Raw genomic sequence first — 21,521 nt, forward strand, 5'->3', positions numbered from 1 at the left:
ATGAAGGAGAACCCTGGAAAAGGCGGCCAGGTCGGGCCACGCCTCACGGACACACCGCATGGGGTGAGCGCACGCCCCGCAGAGCCGGGTTCCCTGCTCTCAGACCCTCACGTTTCCTTCAATGGAGTGGCGCTCAGGGCAGAGCAGAGGGGCGCGGGGAGCTGCTGCCGCAGAGAGGGGGCCCCGCGGGGGCGTGCTCCCAAGTCCTTTCTGTGCTGATGAAGCATCTCGGAGCCGGGGCCCCTTCCTCCTCAGACGCTGAAAATCAGCATGAAAACCGCCAGCCTAAGAAACCTAAGGGCACCTGCACTGGACGTCCACTCCCTGGGAACTATCCTGGGGGGCCCGCCCTCTGCTGTACAGAAACCGGGAGCACGCACACACTTGGCGCTCCTGGTAAGACCAGTTTCAAGAAAACATGTACACTGCGGAGTTCGTAAAACAAAACCCCCTCCCGTTTTCCCACCGAGGCCATAGAGAGTTTAACCGAACCTCACACTATAGGAACGATCTTACACCCAACAGAAATGCTGAAAAATGGGGCTGGGGGCTCGGAGGGGAAACAAGACGTGACCCACAGCCGCTAGCCAGAGAAAACTGTTATCTTGGAAAGACAAGCTGTTTTTAATCCTCCGTGTGGTTCATGTGTTCTGGCGGGAAAACAGGCTGCAGCGGCAAGCCTGAGACCAGGACGGGACTTACTGAAATAGCCACAGTTTCACACGGGAAACAGTCTCAACAAGGAGGTAGCAGAGGTCACGGGCAGCACGACCGGACACGTGTGGCCAGTGCTGCTGCTGGCTGGCCATGGGACCAGAAGTCAGGTGCAAACAGAAGTTCTCTGCTTCGAGTTATGAGATAACACGCTCCCTTGGCCATCTCCGTGGGATGCACAAACCTTGACAGGATCACCATAACATTCTAGAGCCTGAGGTCACCTGAAGTCAGAGCTTAGGAGGTCATCCCAGTGGTCTACGTCTAAAGGCATCAGAAACAGAGCACTCTCCTACTTCCAAAGATCATGACCAACTAAGGCTCCTCAAAAAGATGAAAACTGTCAAAAATAAATAAATCAAAATTGACTGGGCCCAGAGTTTCTCAACCAAGACTGCCTCTGCCCCCTAGGAATCACTGGGAACAGTGGGAGAGGTCTGGGTGGTCACAATGGTTTAGGGGGCAATGCCAGAACACCAAAACTTCCTGCAGTGTGTAGGACAGCCACACACTAGGAAGAATTATCCCACTGCCTGACTGGTGGGGGCGCAGTGGATACGGCCTTGACCCAGAACGCGGGGTCGCCCGCCTGAAGCCCCAAGGTCGCGGCTCTGAGCGCAGGGCTCGTCACCACAGGGTCGCTGGCTTGAGCGAGGAATCGTCCACAGAATCCCAAAGCTGGCCAGCATGAGCCCAAGGTCACTGGCATGAAAAGTCCCAGGTCGCTGGGATGAGCAAGGGGTCAGTGGCTCAGTCTCCGTCAAGGCACGCATGGGAAGCTCAATGCACAACTAAAATGAAAGCGACTCCCAGCTGATGCTTCTCCCCCTCTCCCCCCCCCCCCGCCTGTCTCACTCAATCTCTCCAGAATAGAAGTAGAAAAAGGACCATCTCAGTTAAACTGCCGAGCTCAGTACAAGGTTCCCAGCAACCCTGCAGAGGTCAGCTCTCTAATTCGTCTTTAATACCCAAAATTAGTGATGTTCGCGTAATTTTTTTTTTTTTTAAGTGTTGAATAACCATCCTTGGTTCCCTGGCCACAGTCTAAGCTCTTTCCAGATTCGGAGTCTGCAGAGGAGCTGGCCTCCTTCTACGTCTTTCTCACTAAACAAACGCCAAAGCAGCCAGCAGCCAGCCCCTCCTTGCCTGGCCTTGCCCCAGTCACAGAGGAAGCCTGGTAGAAGCTTAAATTGTTAAGTCAAGAAGGTCCCACAGTAATGATTTCTTTCTTCTTCTTCTTCTTTTCCAAGTGGGAGGAGGGGAGATAGAGTGACAGACTCCCACATGTGCCCCGACCGAGATCCACCCAGCCACCCCCATCTGGGGCCGTGCTTGCCACCAAGCTGTTTCTAGTGCCTGAGGCAGAGGCTCCAGGGAGCCGTCCTCACTGCCTGGGGTTGATGCACTCGAACCAATCCAGCCATGGCTGCAGGAGGAGAAGGGAGAGAGACGAGGGAGGGAGAGGGAAGGGTAGAGAAGCAGACGAGCGCTTCTCCTGTGTGCCCTGGGCGGGAATCGAACCCGGGACTTCCACACACCACACACCGGGTCAACGGCTACCCTGCCTCTCTTGGATCAAACTGTGAAATTGCACAGCAGGGAACTTTAACCAGGGTCGAATGGGGTAGACATAGAGGGAGGTAGCTCAGAGTGAAACCCAAATTATATGCAAAATGTTGAATGTAAGGACCATAAAGAAAGGATTCCTAAATTTTACTGCTTCTAAAAAGGTACAGAAACCCAAAAAGTTTTTAAAAAGTCGCTGTTACAGTGACTTGTCTGCTTTTCAATGAAAAGATAAATGGAAAAGAACAAAAATTCAACACGGCCAATTTCAGAAACAAAATGTCTGCTTCTGTTGTATAAATTCAACTACCAACACAAAGATAACAACGGTTTGCTGAAGCAAGCGTCAGCCAATTTCACATAAGTGATGAAGAAGAGTAAGAAATTCTGAGAAATGGCTCAAGGTGCCTGAAACACACTTGAGGACCAGATGTGAGACCAGGGGGCCAGTCAACAGATGCTGCCTCCAAGACTCAGTGGGGGAAAAAGTGAGGTTTTGGATTTTATTTAACAACAAACAAACAAACAGTGGCTCTATGCAGTCCAACGGGCTTTGAACGCACTGAGTTTGGCTGCTTCTCTCTGGCATTCTGGGAGAGAGACACGGGGCCTCGAGATAGTGGGAAATGTGGCCACGAGATGATAAAAAGAGATATTCCCAGAGCTGCTCCCGCATATCCAGAGAGAGAACACTCTAAGGACAGGGAGTTCTGTGAGCTGTTCCCACATCCAGAGAGAGAACACTCTAAGGACAGGGAGCTCTATGAGCTGTTCCCACATCCAGAGAGAGAACACTCTAAGGGCAGGGAGCTCTGTGAGCTGTTCCCACATCCAGAGAGAGAACACTATAAGGACAGGGAGCTCTGTGAGCTGTTCCCACATCCAGAGAGAGAACACTCTCAGGACAGGGAGCTCTGTGAGCTGTTCCCACATCCAGAGAGAGAACACTCTCAGGACAGGGAGTTCTGTGAGCTGTTCCCACATCCAGAGAGAGAACACTCTAAGGACAGGGAGCTCTGTGAGCTGTTCCCACATCCAGAGAGAGAACACTCTAAGGACAGGGAGCTCTGTGAGCTGTTCCCACATCCAGAGAGAGAACACTCTAAGGGCAGGGAGCTCTGTGAGCTGTTCCCACATCCAGAGAGAGAACACTCTAAGGACAGGGAGTTCTGTGAACTGTTCCCACATCCAGAGAGAGAACACTCTAAGGGCAGGGAGCTCTGTGAGCTGTTCCCACATCCAGAGAGAGAACACTCTAAGGACAGGGAGTTCTGTGAGCTGTTCCCACATCCAGAGAGAGATCACTCTAAGGACAGGGAGCTCTGTGAGCTGTTCCCACATCCAGAGAGAGAACACTCAGGCCAGGGAGTTCTGTGAGCTGTTCCCACATCCAGAGAGAGAACACTCAGGACAGGGAGCTCTGTGAGCTGTTCCCACATCCAGAGAGAGAACACTCAAGGCAGGGAGTCCTGTGAGCTGTTCCCACATCCAGAGAGAGAACACTCTAAGGGCAGGGAGCTCTGTGAGCTGTTCCCACATCCAGAGAGAGAACACTCTCAGGACAGGGAGTTCTGTGAGCTGTTCCCGCATCCAGAGAGAGAACACTCTAAGGGCAGGGAGCTCTGTGAGCTGTTCCCACATCCAGAGAGAGAACACTCTAAGGGCAGGGAGTTCTGTGAGCTGTTCCCACATCCAGAGAGAGAACACTCTCAGGACAGGGAGTTCTGTGAGCTGTTCCCACATCCAGAGAGAGATCACTCTAAGGACAGGGAGCTCTGTGAGCTGTTCCCACATCCAGAGAGAGAACACTCAGGACAGGGAGCTCTGTGAGCTGTTCCCACATCCAGAGAGAGAACACTCAGGACAGGGAGCTCTGTGAGCTGTTCCCACATCCAGAGAGAGAACACTCAGGCCAGGGAGCTCTGTGAGCTGTTCTCACATCCAGAGAGAGAACACTCTAAGGGCAGGGAGCTCTGTGAGCTGTTCCCACATCCAGAGAGAGAACACTCTAAGGGCAGGGAGCTCTGTGAGCTGTTCCCACATCCAGAGAGAGAACACTCTAAGGACAGGGAGTTCTGTGAGCTGTTCCCACATCCAGAGAGAGAACACTCTAAGGACAGGGAGTTCTGTGAGCTGTTCCCACATCCAGAGAGAGAACACTCTAAGGGCAGGGAGCTCTGTGAGCTGTTCCCACATCCAGAGAGAGAACACTCTAAGGGCAGGGAGCTCTGTGAGCTGTTCCCACATCCAGAGAGAGAGAACACTCTCAGGACAGGGAGTTCTGTGAGCTGTTCCCACATCCAGAGAGAGAACACTCTAAGGGGAGCTCTGTGAGCTGTTCCCACATCCAGAGAGAGAACACTCTAAGGGCAGGGAGTTCTGTGAGCTGTTCCCACATCCAGAGAGAGAACACTCTAAGGACAGGGAGCTCTGTGAGCTGTTCCCACATCCAGAGAGAGAACACTCTCAGGACAGGGAGTTCTGTGAGCTGTTCCCACATCCAGAGAGAGAACACTCTAAGGGCAGGGAGTTCTGTGAGCTGTTCCCACATCCAGAGAGAGAACACTCTAAGGACAGGGAGCTCTATGAGCTGTTCCCACATCCAGAGAGAGAACACTCTAAGGGCAGGGAGCTCTGTGAGCTGTTCCCACATCCAGAGAGAGAGAACACTCTAAGGGCAGGGAGCTCTGTGAGCTGTTCCCACATCCAGAGAGAGAACACTCTAAGGGCAGGGAGCTCTGTGAGCTGTTCCCACATCCAGAGAGAGAACACTCTAAGGACAGGGAGCTCTATGAGCTGTTCCCACATCCAGAGAGAGAACACTCTAAGGGCAGGGAGCTCTGTGAGCTGTTCCCACATCCAGAGAGAGAACACTCTAAGGGCAGGGAGCTCTGTGAGCTGTTCCCACATCCAGAGAGAGAACACTCTCAGGACAGGGAGTTCTGTGAGCTGTTCCCACATCCAGAGAGAGAACACTCTAAGGGCAGGGAGTTCTGTGAGCTGTTCCCACATCCAGAGAGAGAACACTCTAAGGACAGGGAGCTCTGTGAGCTGTTCCCACATCCAGAGAGAGAACACTCAGGACAGGGAGCTCTATGAGCTGTTCCCACATCCAGAGAGAGAACACTCTAAGGGCAGGGAGTTCTGTGAGCTGTTCCCACATCCAGAGAGAGGACACTCTAAGGACAGGGAGCTCTATGAGCTGTTCCCACATCCAGAGAGAGAACACTCTAAGGGCAGGGAGCTCTGTGAGCTGTTCCCACATCCAGAGAGAGAACACTCTAAGGACAGGGAGTTCTGTGAGCTGTTCCCACATCCAGAGAGAGAACACTCTAAGGGCAGGGAGCTCTGTGAGCTGTTCCCACATCCAGAGAGAGAACACTCAGGACAGGGAGCTCTGTGAGCTGTTCCCACATCCAGAGAGAGAACACTCTAAGGACAGGGAGCTCTGTGAGCTGTTCTCACATCCAGAGAGAGAACACTCAAAGGACAGGGAGCTCTGTGAGCTGTTCCCACATCCAGAGAGAGAACACTCAAAGGGCAGGGAGCTCTATGAGCTGTTCCCACATCCAGAGAGAGAACACTCAGGGCAGGGAGTCCTGTGAGCTGTTCCCACATCCAGAGAGAGAACACTCTAAGTGCAGGGAGCTCTGTGAGCTGTTCCCACATCCAGAGAGAGAACACTCTAAGGGCAGGGAGCTCTGTGAGCTGTTCCCACATCCAGAGAGAGAACACTCTAAGGGCAGGGAGCTCTGTGAGCTGTTCCCACATCCAGAGAGAGAACACTCTAAGGGCAGGGAGCTCTGTGAGCTGTTCCCACATCCAGAGAGAGGACACTCTCAGGACAGGGAGCTCTGTGAGCTGTTCCCACATCCAGAGAGAGAACACTCTAAGGGCAGGGAGTTCTGTGAGCTGTTCCCACATCCAGAGAGAGAACACTCTAAGGGCAGGGAGCTCTGTGAGCTGTTCCCACATCCAGAGAGAGAACACTCTAAGGGCAGGGAGCTCTGTGAGCTGTTCCCACATCCAGAGAGAGAACACTCTAAGGGCAGGGAGCTCTGTGAGCTGTTCCCACATCCAGAGAGAGAACACTCTAAGGGCAGGGAGTTCTGTGAGCTGTTCCCACATCCAGAGAGAGAACACTCAAAGGGCAGGGAGCTCTGTGAGCTGTTCCCACATCCAGAGATAGAACACTCTAAGGGCAGGGAGTTCTGTGAGCTGTTCCCACATCCAGAGAGAGAACACTCTAAGGGCAGGGAGTTCTGTGAGCTGTTCCCACATCCAGAGAGAGAACACTCTAAGGGCAGGGAGTTCTGTGAGCTGTTCCCACATCCAGAGAGAGAACACTCTAAGGGCAGGGAGCTCTGTGAGCTGTTCTCACATCCAGAGAGAGAACACTCTAAGGACAGGGAGCTCTGTGAGCTGTTCCCACATCCAGAGAGAGAACACTCTAAGGGCAGGGAGCTCTGTGAGCTGTTCCCACATCCAGAGAGAGAACACTCTAAGGACAGGGAGCTCTGTGAGCTGTTCCCACATCCAGAGAGAGAACACTCAGGGCAGGGAGTCCGGTGAGCTGTTCCCACATCCAGAGAGACAACACTCTAAGGACAGAGAGCTCTGTGAGCTGTTCCCACATCCAGAGAGAGAACACTCTAAGGGCAGGGAGCTCTGTGAGCTGTTCCCACATCCAGAGAGAGAACACTCTAAGGGCAGGGAGCTCTGTGAGCTGTTCCCACATCCAGAGAGAGAACGCTCTAAGGACAGGGAGCTCTGTGAGCTGTTCCCACATCCAGAGTAGAACACTCTAAGGACAGGGAGCTCTGTGAGCTGTTCCCACATCCAGAGAGAGAACACTCAAAGGGCAGGGAGCTCTGTGAGCTGTTCCCACATCCAGAGAGAGAACGCTCTAAGGACAGGGAGCTCTGTGAGCTGTTCCCACATCCAGAGAGAGAGAACACTCTAAGGGCAGGGAGCTCTGTGAGCTGTTCCCACATCCAGAGAGAGAACACTCTAAGGACAGGGAGCTCTGTGAGCTGTTCCCACATCCAGAGAGAGGACACTCTAAGGACAGGGAGCTCTATGAGCTGTTCCCACATCCAGAGAGAGAACACTCTAAGGACAGGGAGCTCTGTGAGCTGTTCCCACATCCAGAGAGAGAACACTCTAAGGGCAGGGAGCTCTGTGAGCTGTTCCCACATCCAGAGAGAGAACACTCTAAGGACAGGTAGTTCTGTGAGCTGTTCCCACATCCAGAGAGAGAACACTCTAAGGGCAGGGAGCTCTGTGAGCTGTTCCCACATCCAGAGAGAGAACACTCAGGACAGGGAGCTCTGTGAGCTGTTCCCACATCCAGAGAGAGAACACTCTAAGGACAGGGAGCTCTGTGAGCTGTTCCCACATCCAGAGAGAGAACACTCAAAGGACAGGGAGCTCTGTGAGCTGTTCCCACATCCAGAGAGAGAACACTCAAAGGGCAGGGAGCTCTATGAGCTGTTCCCACATCCAGAGAGAGAACACTCAGGGCAGGGAGTCCTGTGAGCTGTTCCCACATCCAGAGAGAGAACACTCTAAGTGCAGGGAGCTCTGTGAGCTGTTCCCACATCCAGAGAGAGAACACTCTAAGGGCAGGGAGCTCTGTGAGCTGTTCCCACATCCAGAGAGAGAACACTCTAAGGGCAGGGAGCTCTGTGAGCTGTTCCCACATCCAGAGAGAGAACACTCTAAGGGCAGGGAGCTCTGTGAGCTGTTCCCACATCCAGAGAGAGGACACTCTCAGGACAGGGAGCTCTGTGAGCTGTTCCCACATCCAGAGAGAGAACACTCTAAGGGGAGCTCTGTGAGCTGTTCCCACATCCAGAGAGAGAACACTCTAAGGGCAGGGAGTTCTGTGAGCTGTTCCCACATCCAGAGAGAGAACACTCAAAGGGGAGCTCTGTGAGCTGTTCCCACATCCAGAGAGAGAACACTCTAAGTGCAGGGAGCTCTGTGAGCTGTTCCCACATCCAGAGAGAGAACACTCTAAGGGCAGGGAGCTCTGTGAGCTGTTCCCACATCCAGAGAGAGAACACTCTAAGGGCAGGGAGCTCTGTGAGCTGTTCCCACATCCAGAGAGAGAACACTCTAAGGGCAGGGAGTTCTGTGAGCTGTTCCCACATCCAGAGAGAGAACACTCAAAGGGCAGGGAGCTCTGTGAGCTGTTCCCACATCCAGAGAGAGAACACTCTAAGGGCAGGGAGTTCTGTGAGCTGTTCCCACATCCAGAGAGAGAACACTCTAAGGGCAGGGAGTTCTGTGAGCTGTTCCCACATCCAGAGAGAGAACACTCTAAGGGCAGGGAGTTCTGTGAGCTGTTCCCACATCCAGAGAGAGAACACTCTAAGGGCAGGGAGCTCTGTGAGCTGTTCTCACATCCAGAGAGAGAACACTCTAAGGACAGGGAGCTCTGTGAGCTGTTCCCACATCCAGAGAGAGAACACTCTAAGGGCAGGGAGCTCTGTGAGCTGTTCCCACATCCAGAGAGAGAACACTCTAAGGACAGGGAGCTCTGTGAGCTGTTCCCACATCCAGAGAGAGAACACTCAGGGCAGGGAGTCCGGTGAGCTGTTCCCACATCCAGAGAGACAACACTCTAAGGACAGAGAGCTCTGTGAGCTGTTCCCACATCCAGAGAGAGAACACTCTAAGGGCAGGGAGCTCTGTGAGCTGTTCCCACATCCAGAGAGAGAACACTCTAAGGGCAGGGAGCTCTGTGAGCTGTTCCCACATCCGGAGAGAGAACACTCTAAGGACAGGGAGCTCTGTGAGCTGTTCCCACATCCAGAGAGAGAACACTCTAAGGACAGGGAGCTCTGTGAGCTGTTCCCACATCCAGAGAGAGAACACTCAAAGGGCAGGGAGCTCTGTGAGCTGTTCTCACATCCAGAGAGAGAACACTCTAAGGACAGGGAGCTCTGTGAGCTGTTCCCACATCCAGAGAGAGAACACTCTAAGGGCAGGGACCTCTGTGAGCTTACGAAAGGTCCAGTGAGCCCAGTCATTAGGTAAGAACTCACGGAAGAACCCAGGGCCCTTCACTCAAAACCAGCATCCCCCCCTGCTGGGTGGAGTTCGCTGTCCCCACCCCCACCCCCACCCAGGAAACTCGGTCCCGGGCAGGTGCTCACAGCAGAGGTCTCCTCAGCCTGTCTATGCTGAGTAAGGGTTTGGGGTCGTTACCTCGCTGCTCCCTCTGACTCACCACCCTCACCTGCTAGAAATGCAGACTCCCAGGCCCGCCCGGGACCTGCTGACTCAGGGATCCGGGTCCCCAGGTGATTTCTGCACACATCAAAGTTGGGAAACGGGGCTCGACGCCCTTCCCATAAGGAAAACACAGACTAAGTCTTACGAGTCCATGTTTCCAGGGACGGGGAATCTGAAAAGCATAATTACAGAAGGCTGAGACGTCGGAACCACTGCCAAGAATCTGGACTCGCAGAAGCAGCGCTGCTGCCAAGGCGGCCGACGTCCCAAACAAGATTTCTTTTCTTTTTTTTAAGACCTAAAGGTGAGGAAAACAACACATGGAAGACGGGCTTACCCGTTGATGGATGTCCTGGACATGAAGAGGCTGAACACAGAGGACACGAAGGAGTGGTAGAGCTGGATGAGCAGCCAGCCCGACTTCTCGATGCTGTTGTTCAAGAAGATCTGTGTCCCTTGGTCGAGGTAACTCTGGACAAACACAGCCTGCAGTGACTCGCACAATTTCTCTCTGTTGCACACATACCACTAAAAAAAAAAGAAGAAAAATGAAAACACGCAACTGAAGTGTTATCTAAGAAGTACAAAAACACACACACCAGACTGAGCTAAAGCTATTTACTGTTGGTCAAAGAAGTGTGTAAACTGTGATTTTCACGTTTGCTCGCTTACAGTTTGCACTGGGGGCTGGGCAGCGCCAGGGATGTGTGGTCTGTGACATTGCAAACTACCTTCCTGCTCGGGAGGGGCCGTTGTTTTGCTAATGTTTGCTGGAGGAGCGGTTTTCAAGCCAGAAAGTTTTGAAAAAGAGAAAAAAGAGGCAGAAAGAGCCATGTTGGCAGAGTGAGAGCAGAGGGCAGGCAGGGTGCTGAGGGAGAAGCCATGTTGGCAGAGTGAGAGAAGGTGAGCGGATGGGGAACCCACTGCAGAGGGGCTCTGGGATCTCCGCTGAGACTGGTGGGGCCTTGGATTCCAGGAGGAACCGGAGAAGATTCTCCTGGTTGTGGAACGGAGAAGGTGTCAGTGGCTTTGGGAGCCCTGAGTGAAGGGGAAGTGTTTTCCCCATGTGTTTGCCCGTCGGCTGGTGCGAGACTTGAATAAGGGAATGGCCCACTGTTTTTTGGCTCCACTGTTTCTTTACCGTCTGCCCGAATCCCATGAGAACCTGCCTGTGCCTGGTCACGACTACTGGCCTTACAGCTACGATTCCCAAATATCAGAATCTCATGGCGTTTTAGGATCAAGATCCTCTCTTACACACATGACCTATAAAGTATAAAATACTTCTTTACAGGTCACTTTTCCTGTAATCACCATAGCCCTCAGGGCAGGGCGAGTGAGGGATGGGCGTGGCATGCAGCTGTGTGGCTCCGTGGGGGGGTGGGGGGGGGCCGGCGGCAGAGCCAGGCCACAGTTCAGGGGCTCTGACCCCTGGCCCAATACTCCGTCACTGTGCCCTCCGGACCCCGAGATCCAGGAAAGCTCTGCTGGCCTCTCTGTCACTGAGAAGCCACATGAGAAGGCCACACCAGCACCTGATTTTTAGGTAAGAAAACAGTCAGATCATGCAATGACTTGACTCAAAATCACTAAACAAATCAATGGCAGAACTGGCAGCAAGAGTTAACATTCCACGGACCAGACTGAGCTGTCCCCTTCCTGAAGCTACTCGCAGACCTGGAAAACAGGGAGGGAGGTGTGCGCTTGCCCAGGTCACGCAACATTCTCACGGGCGGGGCAGAACGTGCTGACAGAGAGGAAGAAGTTACTTCAGGTCACACACTTCCATCAGTAAGAAGACTGATGACATTGCTGAGCCCAGATTTCCAGAAATAAATAGGATGTAACCAGAATATACTTTTCAGAACAAAAGCCAAGACCCTGGGCTGTGGATGAAACTGCATGTTCCACAGTCAATGTTTCCAGTTGTACTTAAAGCGAGTAAACCAGAGGGGGGAACAGACCGCAGGGGACATCGGCTGGAGCAGTCAGCCCCACGGTCACATCCTGGCTCTGTCTGCCCTTCTCCCGGAGCTCCGACAGGACACGCAGTCTCTGAGCCTCTCCTCACGCCTCTGGGGACTGGAAGGGTTACCGGTATCTATCCTGGTACCGAGAGCATTCAGCAAGATAATGTGCACAAACCCTCGCACAGGAGAACCTACAGTAACAGCAGCAACGAGACTCCGCTCACAAGGCCTTAATAGACAAGAGCAAGCCCACCAAGCACCATGACGAAACCAGAGTCGACCAGTTACTATGAATCCATTATCTGCTAAAACTGCAATCAATTTTTCCCAACACAGAGACAAAAGTAACCTGCTTTTCCCTTACAAATGTGACCACTTGTCGGCAGTAGGGGTCCCGTAACTGTCTGCACAGCTGGTGGACCAATTTTATGATCCTAAACTTGCGAAACCTTGAGGAGTTCTAAACCAGTACAAACAAGCCATCAGCACATTAGAATTTCAAAGACTGATGGTCATTTTTACAAATCCTATACTGTGCCCTAAACTGGATAAACCAAATCTTTCCAGCCGTCAACTGACTTGTGCTAATTTACCATCTAAACACTGTTACCAAAACTGCTTGAACGTGAATTTACCATCTAAACACTGTTACCAAAACTGCTTGAACGTGAAGCCTCGTTTTATTTTTACTACTCTGTATGACAAGTTCTGAAGCTTCTTATATTCACTGCCTACACTTTTCTCTTTAGTCTAAATGTTCGTCCTTAATCATTAACTACTCCCTAATACTCCCTGTGCCCCAGGCATGCCCAGTGCAGGTCATGAACCACTTTTTCTACACTCGTGACTCCCTGGTGCACCTTCTGAACTCTGTAATACTAACGTGCTCTGACATTTATTTATTTTTTATTCTCTGAAATGACTAACCAAGATGAAAGCCATCTCACTGGCAATAAGCAATTAGGTACATTCTATAATGTGGACAAGAAGTCATTCAGGCCTGACTGCTGGTGGTGGCACAGTGGACAGAGCATCAGCCTGGGATGCTGAGGACCCAGGTTTGAAACCCCGAGGTCGCTGGCTTGAGCGCAGGCTCACCAGCTTGAGCACGGGCTCACCAGCTTGAGCGCGGGGTCCCAGACATGACCCCAAGGTCGCTGGCTTCAGTCCAAGGCTGCTGGCTTGGGCAATCCTGCCAAGTCCCCCAGTCAAGGCACATATGAGAAGCAATCAATGAACAACTCAAGTGACACAACTATGAGCTGATGCTTCCCAGCTCTCTCCCTTCCTGTTCCCGTCTCTCTCCCTCTCTAAAAACAAAGACAAAGTTGAAGACCACATTCCTCCTGACATCTGTGTGATACAAACGTCAGCTCCATGGCGGCTTCTTCATAATCACCAGAACATGGGAACAACCCAAATGGCCACAACTGACGAACGGACACGCCAGACGTGACTCTTCCACACACACGCGTATCTGTTATTCAGCCATAAAAAAGGAGATACTGAGTCACGCAGCAACGCCGATGAACTTTGAAAACATAATGCTAAGTGAAATAATCCGGTCACAAATGGCCACAAATGACAGGATTTCATTTACACGAATTACCCAGAATAGCAGATCCAGAGGCAGAGGGCAGGCTGTGAATACCGAGCGCTGGTGGGAGGGGCCACACGGAGGGACGGCTCTCGGTCCGGTTTCTTTGTGGATGGAAATGTTCTGAAGTTAGAGCGTGGTGATGTCTGCACAACTTTGTGAAAGTGCGGCACTAAAAACCACTGACTATTTTCAAAGGATGGATTTTATGGTATATGCAGGACATCTCAATAAAGCTGGTATTTACACACACACACACACACACACACACACACACTTGATCTTCCAGAAGTGTTGTGAAATTTTAAGTGACCACGCAAACTTCTTTGATAATGCAATTTTTTTATTGATTTTAACTTACTATGTTTACATAGATTCTAGTGTTGCCCTGAATGCATCCCCCTCCCCCATATTCCCCTCAACATCTCCCTTGCCCCCCTTCCCTTCAGGTTTATCCCATCCTATCATCCCCTTTCCCTCTGTCCTCTTTTCCTCTGGTCCCTTTGATCTCTCCTCTGTCTCTATCCTGTTCCTCAGTTCACATTGTTCATTGGATTCTTCAAATGAGTGAGGTCATATGATATTTAAAAATCGAACTGCCTTTTGACCCAGCCACCCTACTTTTAGGAATATACCCCAAGAACACCACAGCACTGTTTCAAAAGGAGAAATGCACTCCCATGTTTATGGCAGCATTGTTCACAATAGCCAAGATCTGGAAACAGCCCAAGTGTCCGTCAGTGGAAGAGTGGATTAAAAAGCTGTGGTACATATACCCAATGGAATACTATGGGGCCATGAAAAAGAAGGAAATCTTACCTTCTGCGACAACATGGATGGACCTGGAAACTACTGATAAGGGACATAAGCCAGGCAGAAAATGCAGTTTTTAATGCAAATCTGGTCGTGTCACTTCCCTGCTTCAGAGAAGTCTCAGGATAAAATCCAAAATGCTCCGTCTGGCTTGTGGGGCCGACACGACTTGTCCACTCCGCCACAGCCTCCCGCAGGACCGTCCCTCAGCCACCCCTCAGTGCCGGGCCACTGGCTCTGTCACACACGCTCCTCTGTCTGGAAGGCCTTTCCCGGGGCCGCCTCCCCTGCTGTCTGCTCCGCCCTCCGCACTTCTCAGCACCTGACTCACTCCCTCTTCACCCTGCTAGTCCAACCCACGCCTACACCAGGACACGTATTTCCCCTGAGCTTGCAGACCAGGGTGGGCCTAGGGTGGGCCTAGGGTGGCCCCCCCAATACCCCTCACACAGTCCGTGTGACTCCCCGGTCACATCCACGACCGCTGAGCGGGAGAACTGCCTACGGCCCGTTCGGTGTCGACCTGCCCAGGGAGGCAGAAAGTTTCCTAAAACAGGGACCACGACTGAGTTCGGTGCCCGGCACAGATACAGGTGAGTAATCAATACTCATCAAGTGAATTCCCGTTTAAAGTCACAGGCAGTCTCACAGACAGAATTTGGGGTTTCTAGCAAAATCCTGAAGGGAACATAGGGATAACCAGCTATCACTGGGTCCCCGTCAACCCCTGTATCTCCAAGGGCTTCGCAGAGCCAGGCTTAAATCCAGCTTTGCAAACACGGGTCAAAGCCGCCCGCCCACCGCCCACGTGAGCAAGCAGAGGACACGGAGGGCCCCCGCCTTGTCCCAGGCCCCCCGGCCACCTGTCCTTACATGTCATTACCACCTCATCACTCTGACACCGGGGAGCCTGGGGGCCCGGAGCAGCTCCAGCTGGTTCCGGTTCTGGTTCCGGTTCCAGGTTGTTCAGGAGCCTCTTTCAAAGAAGTTTCTCTTCACCTCTGCCCACTGTGTTGTCTGCCTGAGACTCACTTTCAGAAAAGAGAAGAAAAGCAGCCTGTTCTGCCCAATGAAACTGTGAGACTGGACTGGACATGTTTAGAGAAAAGATCATCTCAGCTAGAAAGCCACTCCATTATTACAGGACCAGGGTCCTCAACGTAACGCTTCTGACATCTGGGCCTGACCAGCCCTGACCCAGGGCCATCCTGCGCCCTGCAGGACGTCTGGCAGCGACTCTGGCACCTGCCCACCAGATGCCAACAGCACTCCCCTAGTTGTGACAGCCCAGAGTGTCCCCAGACATCGCCACACATCCGCTGGGAGGCAGTCGCTGCTGTGTGAGAAGCCCCCCACGGGCTGCTCCAGGAAATGTCACCGCTCTGACGCTCCACAGTGCTGCCATCCCAGCTGACCAGTGGTCCAGGGAACGCACGCTGCACAGGGGCAGCAGAGACCCGAGAAACAAGTCAGGTGATGACCTGGGCCAGAGACAGAGGGTAGATTGTGAATGTCAAGCCCTGGTGGGAGGGGCCGCGCGGAGGGACGGCTCTCGGGTCTTAAATGAGCGACCATCTCGCCCTTTAGGCGAAAGCTCACTAGAGAGAAAAATCACTGAGGAGTCCCTGCAACCCTCCGCGTCCCCCTGCGTCCCCGCTGAGACCACCCAGCTTCAGGGACAACCTGTGACGAGCTCACAACACAGGGTGGCTGTCTGTAGACTCCTGTGCCCTTTCAAGCATGTGGGGCTTGGAATGTGTGCTCCTTAAGGACCACAGGGACTAAGCTGGGACAGGAACTAAACACCATGCACCTGGAATTCTCAGGCGGAAGGACCAGGTGCCAGGCTGGACTTGTCAGCTGGGGACCAACCACAATGTCTCAAAAAGTCTGTCTTGGTCTCTTCCTTTACAGCTCATTTAACTTTTGTTCAGTCTAAATGCCGTATTTTTCTCTCCATAAGACACACTTTTTTTCCCAAAAAGTGGAGGGGAAAACGCCTGTGCGTCTCATGCAGCGAATGTTCTTTTTTTTTTTTTTTTTAGCTGCTGCAGGTTCCTGGACAACTAGAAGAATATTCAAACATTAAAGTGTCTTCTCATTTGTTAATAAGTGTTAATGGCTGTTTATACTGCTGCTGAGTTTACACTGTTGACATATTATTGTGGTATATTTTACTAAACATTTTAACACACCATTTGGTTCAGAATATTTTTTTTCTTATTTTCCTCCTCAAAATCCTAGGTGTGTCTTAAGGGGTGAAAACTATGGTAGGTAAATCCTTTAGATAACAAAGTCTAATGACCCCAGAGCGGAGCCACGGTCATCGCTGAGGCCAAGTGTGACGTGGGCCTGACAGCCACACAACGACAGCCACCCAGTGCTCTTCCCACTGGTCACGAGACAGCAGAGGAAACCTGGACCCAGACGGCGACGGAGTGGGCCGGCGGACGAGGTTCCCGCGCCTCCTCCCAGGACAAGCGGGAGCTATAACTAAATTTAGGAACAGTCTCCCTGACCAAAGGAAGAGCAGTCTGTCTCCAAGGGCCCCAGAGAAGCCGCAGGGAGACTGGGGGGGGGAGGGGTGCGAAAGGGCTGCCCTGCTCCCAGGAGTGAGCAGCAGTCGAGGGTCGAGGGGCTTAGGACCCACACCGGGCGCCCCAGAGCCTAGAAGAGGCGCCCACACAGCATGTGGCCGTGAAAAGAGCCGGGTTTCTGTCTTCGAGAAAGAGACGGGAGCTCTCGGAGACGAAGGCACCCTCTTAAAGGGCCAGCGCAGGAAATCTCGTTCACAGCCACTTACCCTGGGCTACAGTGGAGGGAGGGATGAGAGGACTCGAGCTCAATGAGGAGAGTGTGACGTTGGTGGCCCAGGGAGAAACACGGTGGGGGACAGCCACCAGAACCCTTGCTGAGTCATCATTCTGCAATACCACAAATGGCCACCTTTCTTGGGTGGGGAACACCCCTCCCTGTGGCTGGGAACCTCTCCTGCCCCACCCTGTGGAGACTGGGCCCTGCTGAGAAGCAAGCAGCCGTGGCCAGGAAGGAAGGGACGACAGTGACTCAGTCGTCTGGCACTGAGGCTGGAGCTTTTCCCCTCACTTCCCTGAGAAGATGACTGGTGCTTCCACCTCATGGGAGATTCAGTAGAAACTGTCAGGCTATTGGCAAACCAAATCTCTGGGTCTCACAGGTCACACCCACTGGTCTCCTAGTGCCACACCCTACTGAGTTCTGTGAAAAACCTCAGGAGAGACTGACACCAGGGGCCTTGAAGTGGGAGCCACGCCCACCGCCTTTCCTGACGCCTGAACTGCCCCAGGTCTGGGCTCTACCAGAGGCGTTCTCAGGGCCCGAGCCCAACAAGCAGCCAGCAGACCCAGGCAGCAGGGGGCAGATCTCAGGCAACCTTGGGCCTTTTGCTGACCTGCCCCCAGGCCCAGGGCTGGTAACAGTCAGCCTAGCTGTGTGGCTTGGTATTTCCATGAGCATCTAACAAGCCCAGTACAGGCAGCCACAAACCCCGTTTGCTTGTAGCTCCAAGAAGATTGCTGAGGGCCAGTCACAGACAGTGTCTAATGCTGGCCTGCACCAGGTTCCCTCCTGAGAGGCCCAGAACCAACACATCCAGGGGCAGCTTCAGACAACGTCAGAGCAGGACACAAGCACCACTACTGGCGGCACATCCAAGGACGAGTGTGTCAGGCACCAAGCCCAGCTGACGTGAGCTGGGCTCCCAGCGGTCAGCACCTGCACAGCCCCTCACACGCCCTGCACAGGGCAGAGCCTCCCTCCCAGTCAGCCGGACCAGGTCCCGGATACCCTGTCCCACCAGGCTCCGTCCCACGGGGGAGGGCAGAGAGGCTTGGAGCACAGACATTCCAAGTGGGAGTTCCGTGGAGCCTCTTGTGGGACTGGTCGAAGGGCTCAGCCACTTCCTGGGAGGACACCGTCAGCCCCGGGGGAGGACTCTCTCAGTCTTCCTCCCTGAGGCCAGGGCTCCTCAGCTGAGAGAACTTCTGCAGGGGGGCTGTTGGCCCCACCCAACTGAACCCGCTGCTCACCTTGCTGGGAGAAATGGGGCTGGAATGTCCAGCAGTGGCTGAGGGATCAGGCTCTGGAGTAGGGGCCACTTTCCCCGTACTGAGCTCCTGACCAAGGGGCCCCTGAAGTAGGGAGTCCCTCTAACATTGTCCTCCCGACCTCAGTTTCCCTAATCCAAGCTTGAAACCTGTGGAGGGGTTGGTGGGGTGAGGCCAGTCTGGGCCCACACCACATCTTTCTACAGAAGGCTCTGGGGGAAGACCAGGCAGCTGCAAGAGGAGGTGGAGCAGCTGAAAGGTGGAGGCAAATCTTAAGAAGATTAGGCCCTTTTACGGAGCTTCTGTCAGCTCTAAGCATGAGGAAGTCAATTTTTATACACAGGTTGGCCCCGCCCACACACACCTAGGCACAGAAAAACAGACACAAACAGTGAACAGACTGGTAGCTCCAGAAGGTAGCTTGGGTTACAAACAACGTCTGACATTAGCCGGTATCCAAACCCCACCCAGGAGGACCCAGAACCACCACACCAGTGGTGAGTGGCAGACTGCACCGAGGCTCGACTCAGCTAGCCACACAAGCAGCATGCCCAAAGGAGGAGTCCACCAGGCACCAGATCCCGCTGAGAACAACTACACCCCGGAGGACAGACCCCACCCAACGTCTAATATCCACAATCAAGGCTGATCCTTAGAGCCAGCCAGCCTGAAGGGATAACCCTTCTGTGGGTGGCTGCGTGGGTAAGAAAACAGGACCCGCACATATGCTGTCTACAAGAGACCCACCTCAGAATAAAAGATACACATATAATAGATTAAGAGTAAAGGGATGGAAAAAAATATTTCATACAAATGGAAACAAAAAAAAGCTGAGGTAGCAATACTTATATCAGACAAAATGGCCTTTAAAACAAAGGCTATATAGTAAGGAATAAAGAAGGTCACTACATAATGATAAAGGAAGCAATCCAACAAGAAGATATAAACATTGTAAATATTTATGCACCTAATAAAGAGCACCTAAATATATAAAGCAGATTTTGATAGACATAAAAGGCGAGATTGACAGTAATACTATAATAACAGGGAATTTTAATACCCCACTAACATCAATGGAGAGATCGTCCAGACAGAAAATTAACAAAGAAACAGTGGCTTTAAATGACACACTAGATCAACTGGATTTAACTGATATCTTCAGAACCTTTCACCCCAAAGCAGCAGAATACACATTCTTTTCAAGTGTGTATGGTACATTCTCTAGGATAGATCACATGTTAGGACAGAAAACAAGTCTCAGTAAATTTAAGAAGCTTGAAATCATATCCAGCATCTTCTGTGACCACAATGGCATGAATCTAGAAATCAACTACAATAGAAAAACTGAAAAACATTCAAACATTTGGAGGCTAAATAGCATCTTATTAAATAACTAATAGGTTAACAATGAGATCAAGGAAGAAGTCAAAAACTTACCTTGAAACAAATGAAAATGAACATACAACAACTCAAAACTTATGGGACACAGTGAAAGCAGTTCTGAGGGAAATTCATAGCATTACAGGCATTCCTTAAGAAGCTAGAAAAGGCCCTGGCCGGTTGGCTCAGCGGTAGAGCGTCAGCCTGGCGTGCAGGGGACCCGGGTTCGATTCCCGGCCAGGGCACATAGGAGAAGCGCCCATTTGCTTCTCCATCCCACCCCCTCCTTCCTCTCTGTCTCTCTCTTCCCCTCCCGCAGCCGAGGCTCCATTGGAGCAGGGATGGCCTGGGCGCTGGGGATGGCTCCTTGGCCTCTGCCCCAGGCGCTAGAGTGGCTCTGGTCGAGGCAGAGCAACGCCCCAGAGGGGCAGAGCATCGCCCCCTGGTGGGCAGAGCATCACCCCTGGTGGGCGTGCCAGGTGGATCCCGGTCAGGCGCATGCGGGAGTCTGTCTGACTGTCTCTCCGTTTCCAGCTTCAGAAAAATACAAAAAAAAAAAAAAAAAAAAGAAGCTAGAAAAACCTCAAATAAACACTCTAATCCTGCACCTGAAAGAACCAGAAGAAAAACAACATATAAAGCCCAGAGGAAGTAGAAGGAAGAAAATAATACAGATCGGAACAGAAATAAATGACATAGAGGCTAAAAAAAAATTACAGAAGATCAATGAAATCAAGTTCTTTGAAAAGGTAAACAAGACTGATGAACCTTTAACCAGACTCATCAAGAAAAAAAATGAACCCAAATAAATAAAATCAGAAATGAAAGAGAAGTAACTGACATCACAGAAATACAAAGGGTTGTAAGAAAATACTATGAAGAACTATATGCCAAAAAATCAGACAACCTGAGCTAAATGGATAAATTCCTAGAAACATACAATCTTCCAAAACTGAATCTGGAAGAATCAGAAAACCTGAGCAGACCAATTACAACAAATGAAACTGAAACAGTTATCAAAAACCTCCCAGCCAACAAAAGTCCTGGACCAGATGGCTTCACAGGCGAATTTTACCAAACATTCAATGAAGAACCACACCTATCTTCTCAAACTATTCCAAAAAGAAGGAAATTTTACATTTTGCGATGACAATGGATGGACCTGGAGACTATTATACTGAGTGAAATAAGCCAGGCAGAGAAAGACATACAGTGGTACCTTGAGATACGAATTTAATTCGTTCTGTAGCCGAGCTCATCAGTGTACAGTGTGTCTGTAAAGTCATGGTGCACTTTTGACCAGTCACAGGAAAGCAACAAAAGACGATAGAAATGTGAAATCTGCACCAAATAAAAGGAAAACTCTCCCAGTTTCATACCCATTCAGTGCAGTTCGATGTGGGCTCACGCACAGATTTTTTAGGGCTCCTTAGGTAGCTATCCCATATAGCCTCTACAGACTCGTCATTGACTGATGGCCTACCAGAACCGGGTTTCTCCACCAAACTGCCGGTTTCCTTCAACTGCTTATCCCACTGAGCTGTGTTATTCCTGTGTGGTGGCGCTTCGTTATAAACGCGCCGATATTCATCTTGCACTCTGGTCACGGATTCGAATTTAGCAAGCCACAGAACACACTGAACTTTCCTCTGTACCATCCACATCTCGACTGACCTGGCCATGGGCTGCTCCACTGTATACACAGTGTTACGTCATCATCTGCGCATGCGCACATGCTGCCACATCATCCTACAGAAACTGGGAGGGGTTTTCCTTTTATTTGGTGCAGATTTCACATTTCTATCGTCTTTTGTTGCTTTCCTGTGACCAGTCAGAAGAGCACCATGACTTTACGGACACACTGTATATCAAACTGCCGATACTGGACCCATGTGCCAACGTGCCAACTAGCGGCAGCTTCCCGAATCACTACTCATATCTCGGAATTTTGCTCGGATCTCAAACAAAAATACAAACCGAGTCGCAGCTTGTATCTTAAAAAAATTCGTAGGTTGGTCTGTTCATATCTCAAGGTACCACTGTATGTCATATGATCTTACTTGTATGTGGAATCTAATGAACACAATAAACTGAGGAACAAAAGAGAAACAGAAGCGGGGTCACAGGGAGCAGAGGGACAGCTGTCAGAGGGGT

General features: G+C 51.6%; 1 protein-coding gene across 3 annotated transcripts in view; it reads right to left on the reverse strand.

Moving 5' to 3' along the window:
* METTL9 (methyltransferase 9, His-X-His N1(pi)-histidine) overlaps positions 1–21,521 on the reverse strand; it is a 52,356-nt gene that overhangs the window by 23,869 nt on the left and 6,966 nt on the right. For 2 of the 3 annotated variants that reach the window (XM_066383440.1, XM_066383439.1), the window contains exon 2: positions 9,860–10,050. In XM_066383440.1, coding sequence (XP_066239537.1) covers positions 9,860–10,050 — 191 coding nt within the window. Of the gene's footprint in view, positions 1–9,859; positions 10,051–13,908; positions 14,140–21,521 lie in introns of those variants that run through there. The other variant, XM_066383441.1, reaches the window with a different exon arrangement.

The sequence above is a fragment of the Saccopteryx leptura genome, chromosome 4 (assembly GCF_036850995.1).
Source record: "Saccopteryx leptura isolate mSacLep1 chromosome 4, mSacLep1_pri_phased_curated, whole genome shotgun sequence".
Lineage (NCBI taxonomy): Eukaryota > Metazoa > Chordata > Mammalia > Chiroptera > Emballonuridae > Saccopteryx > Saccopteryx leptura.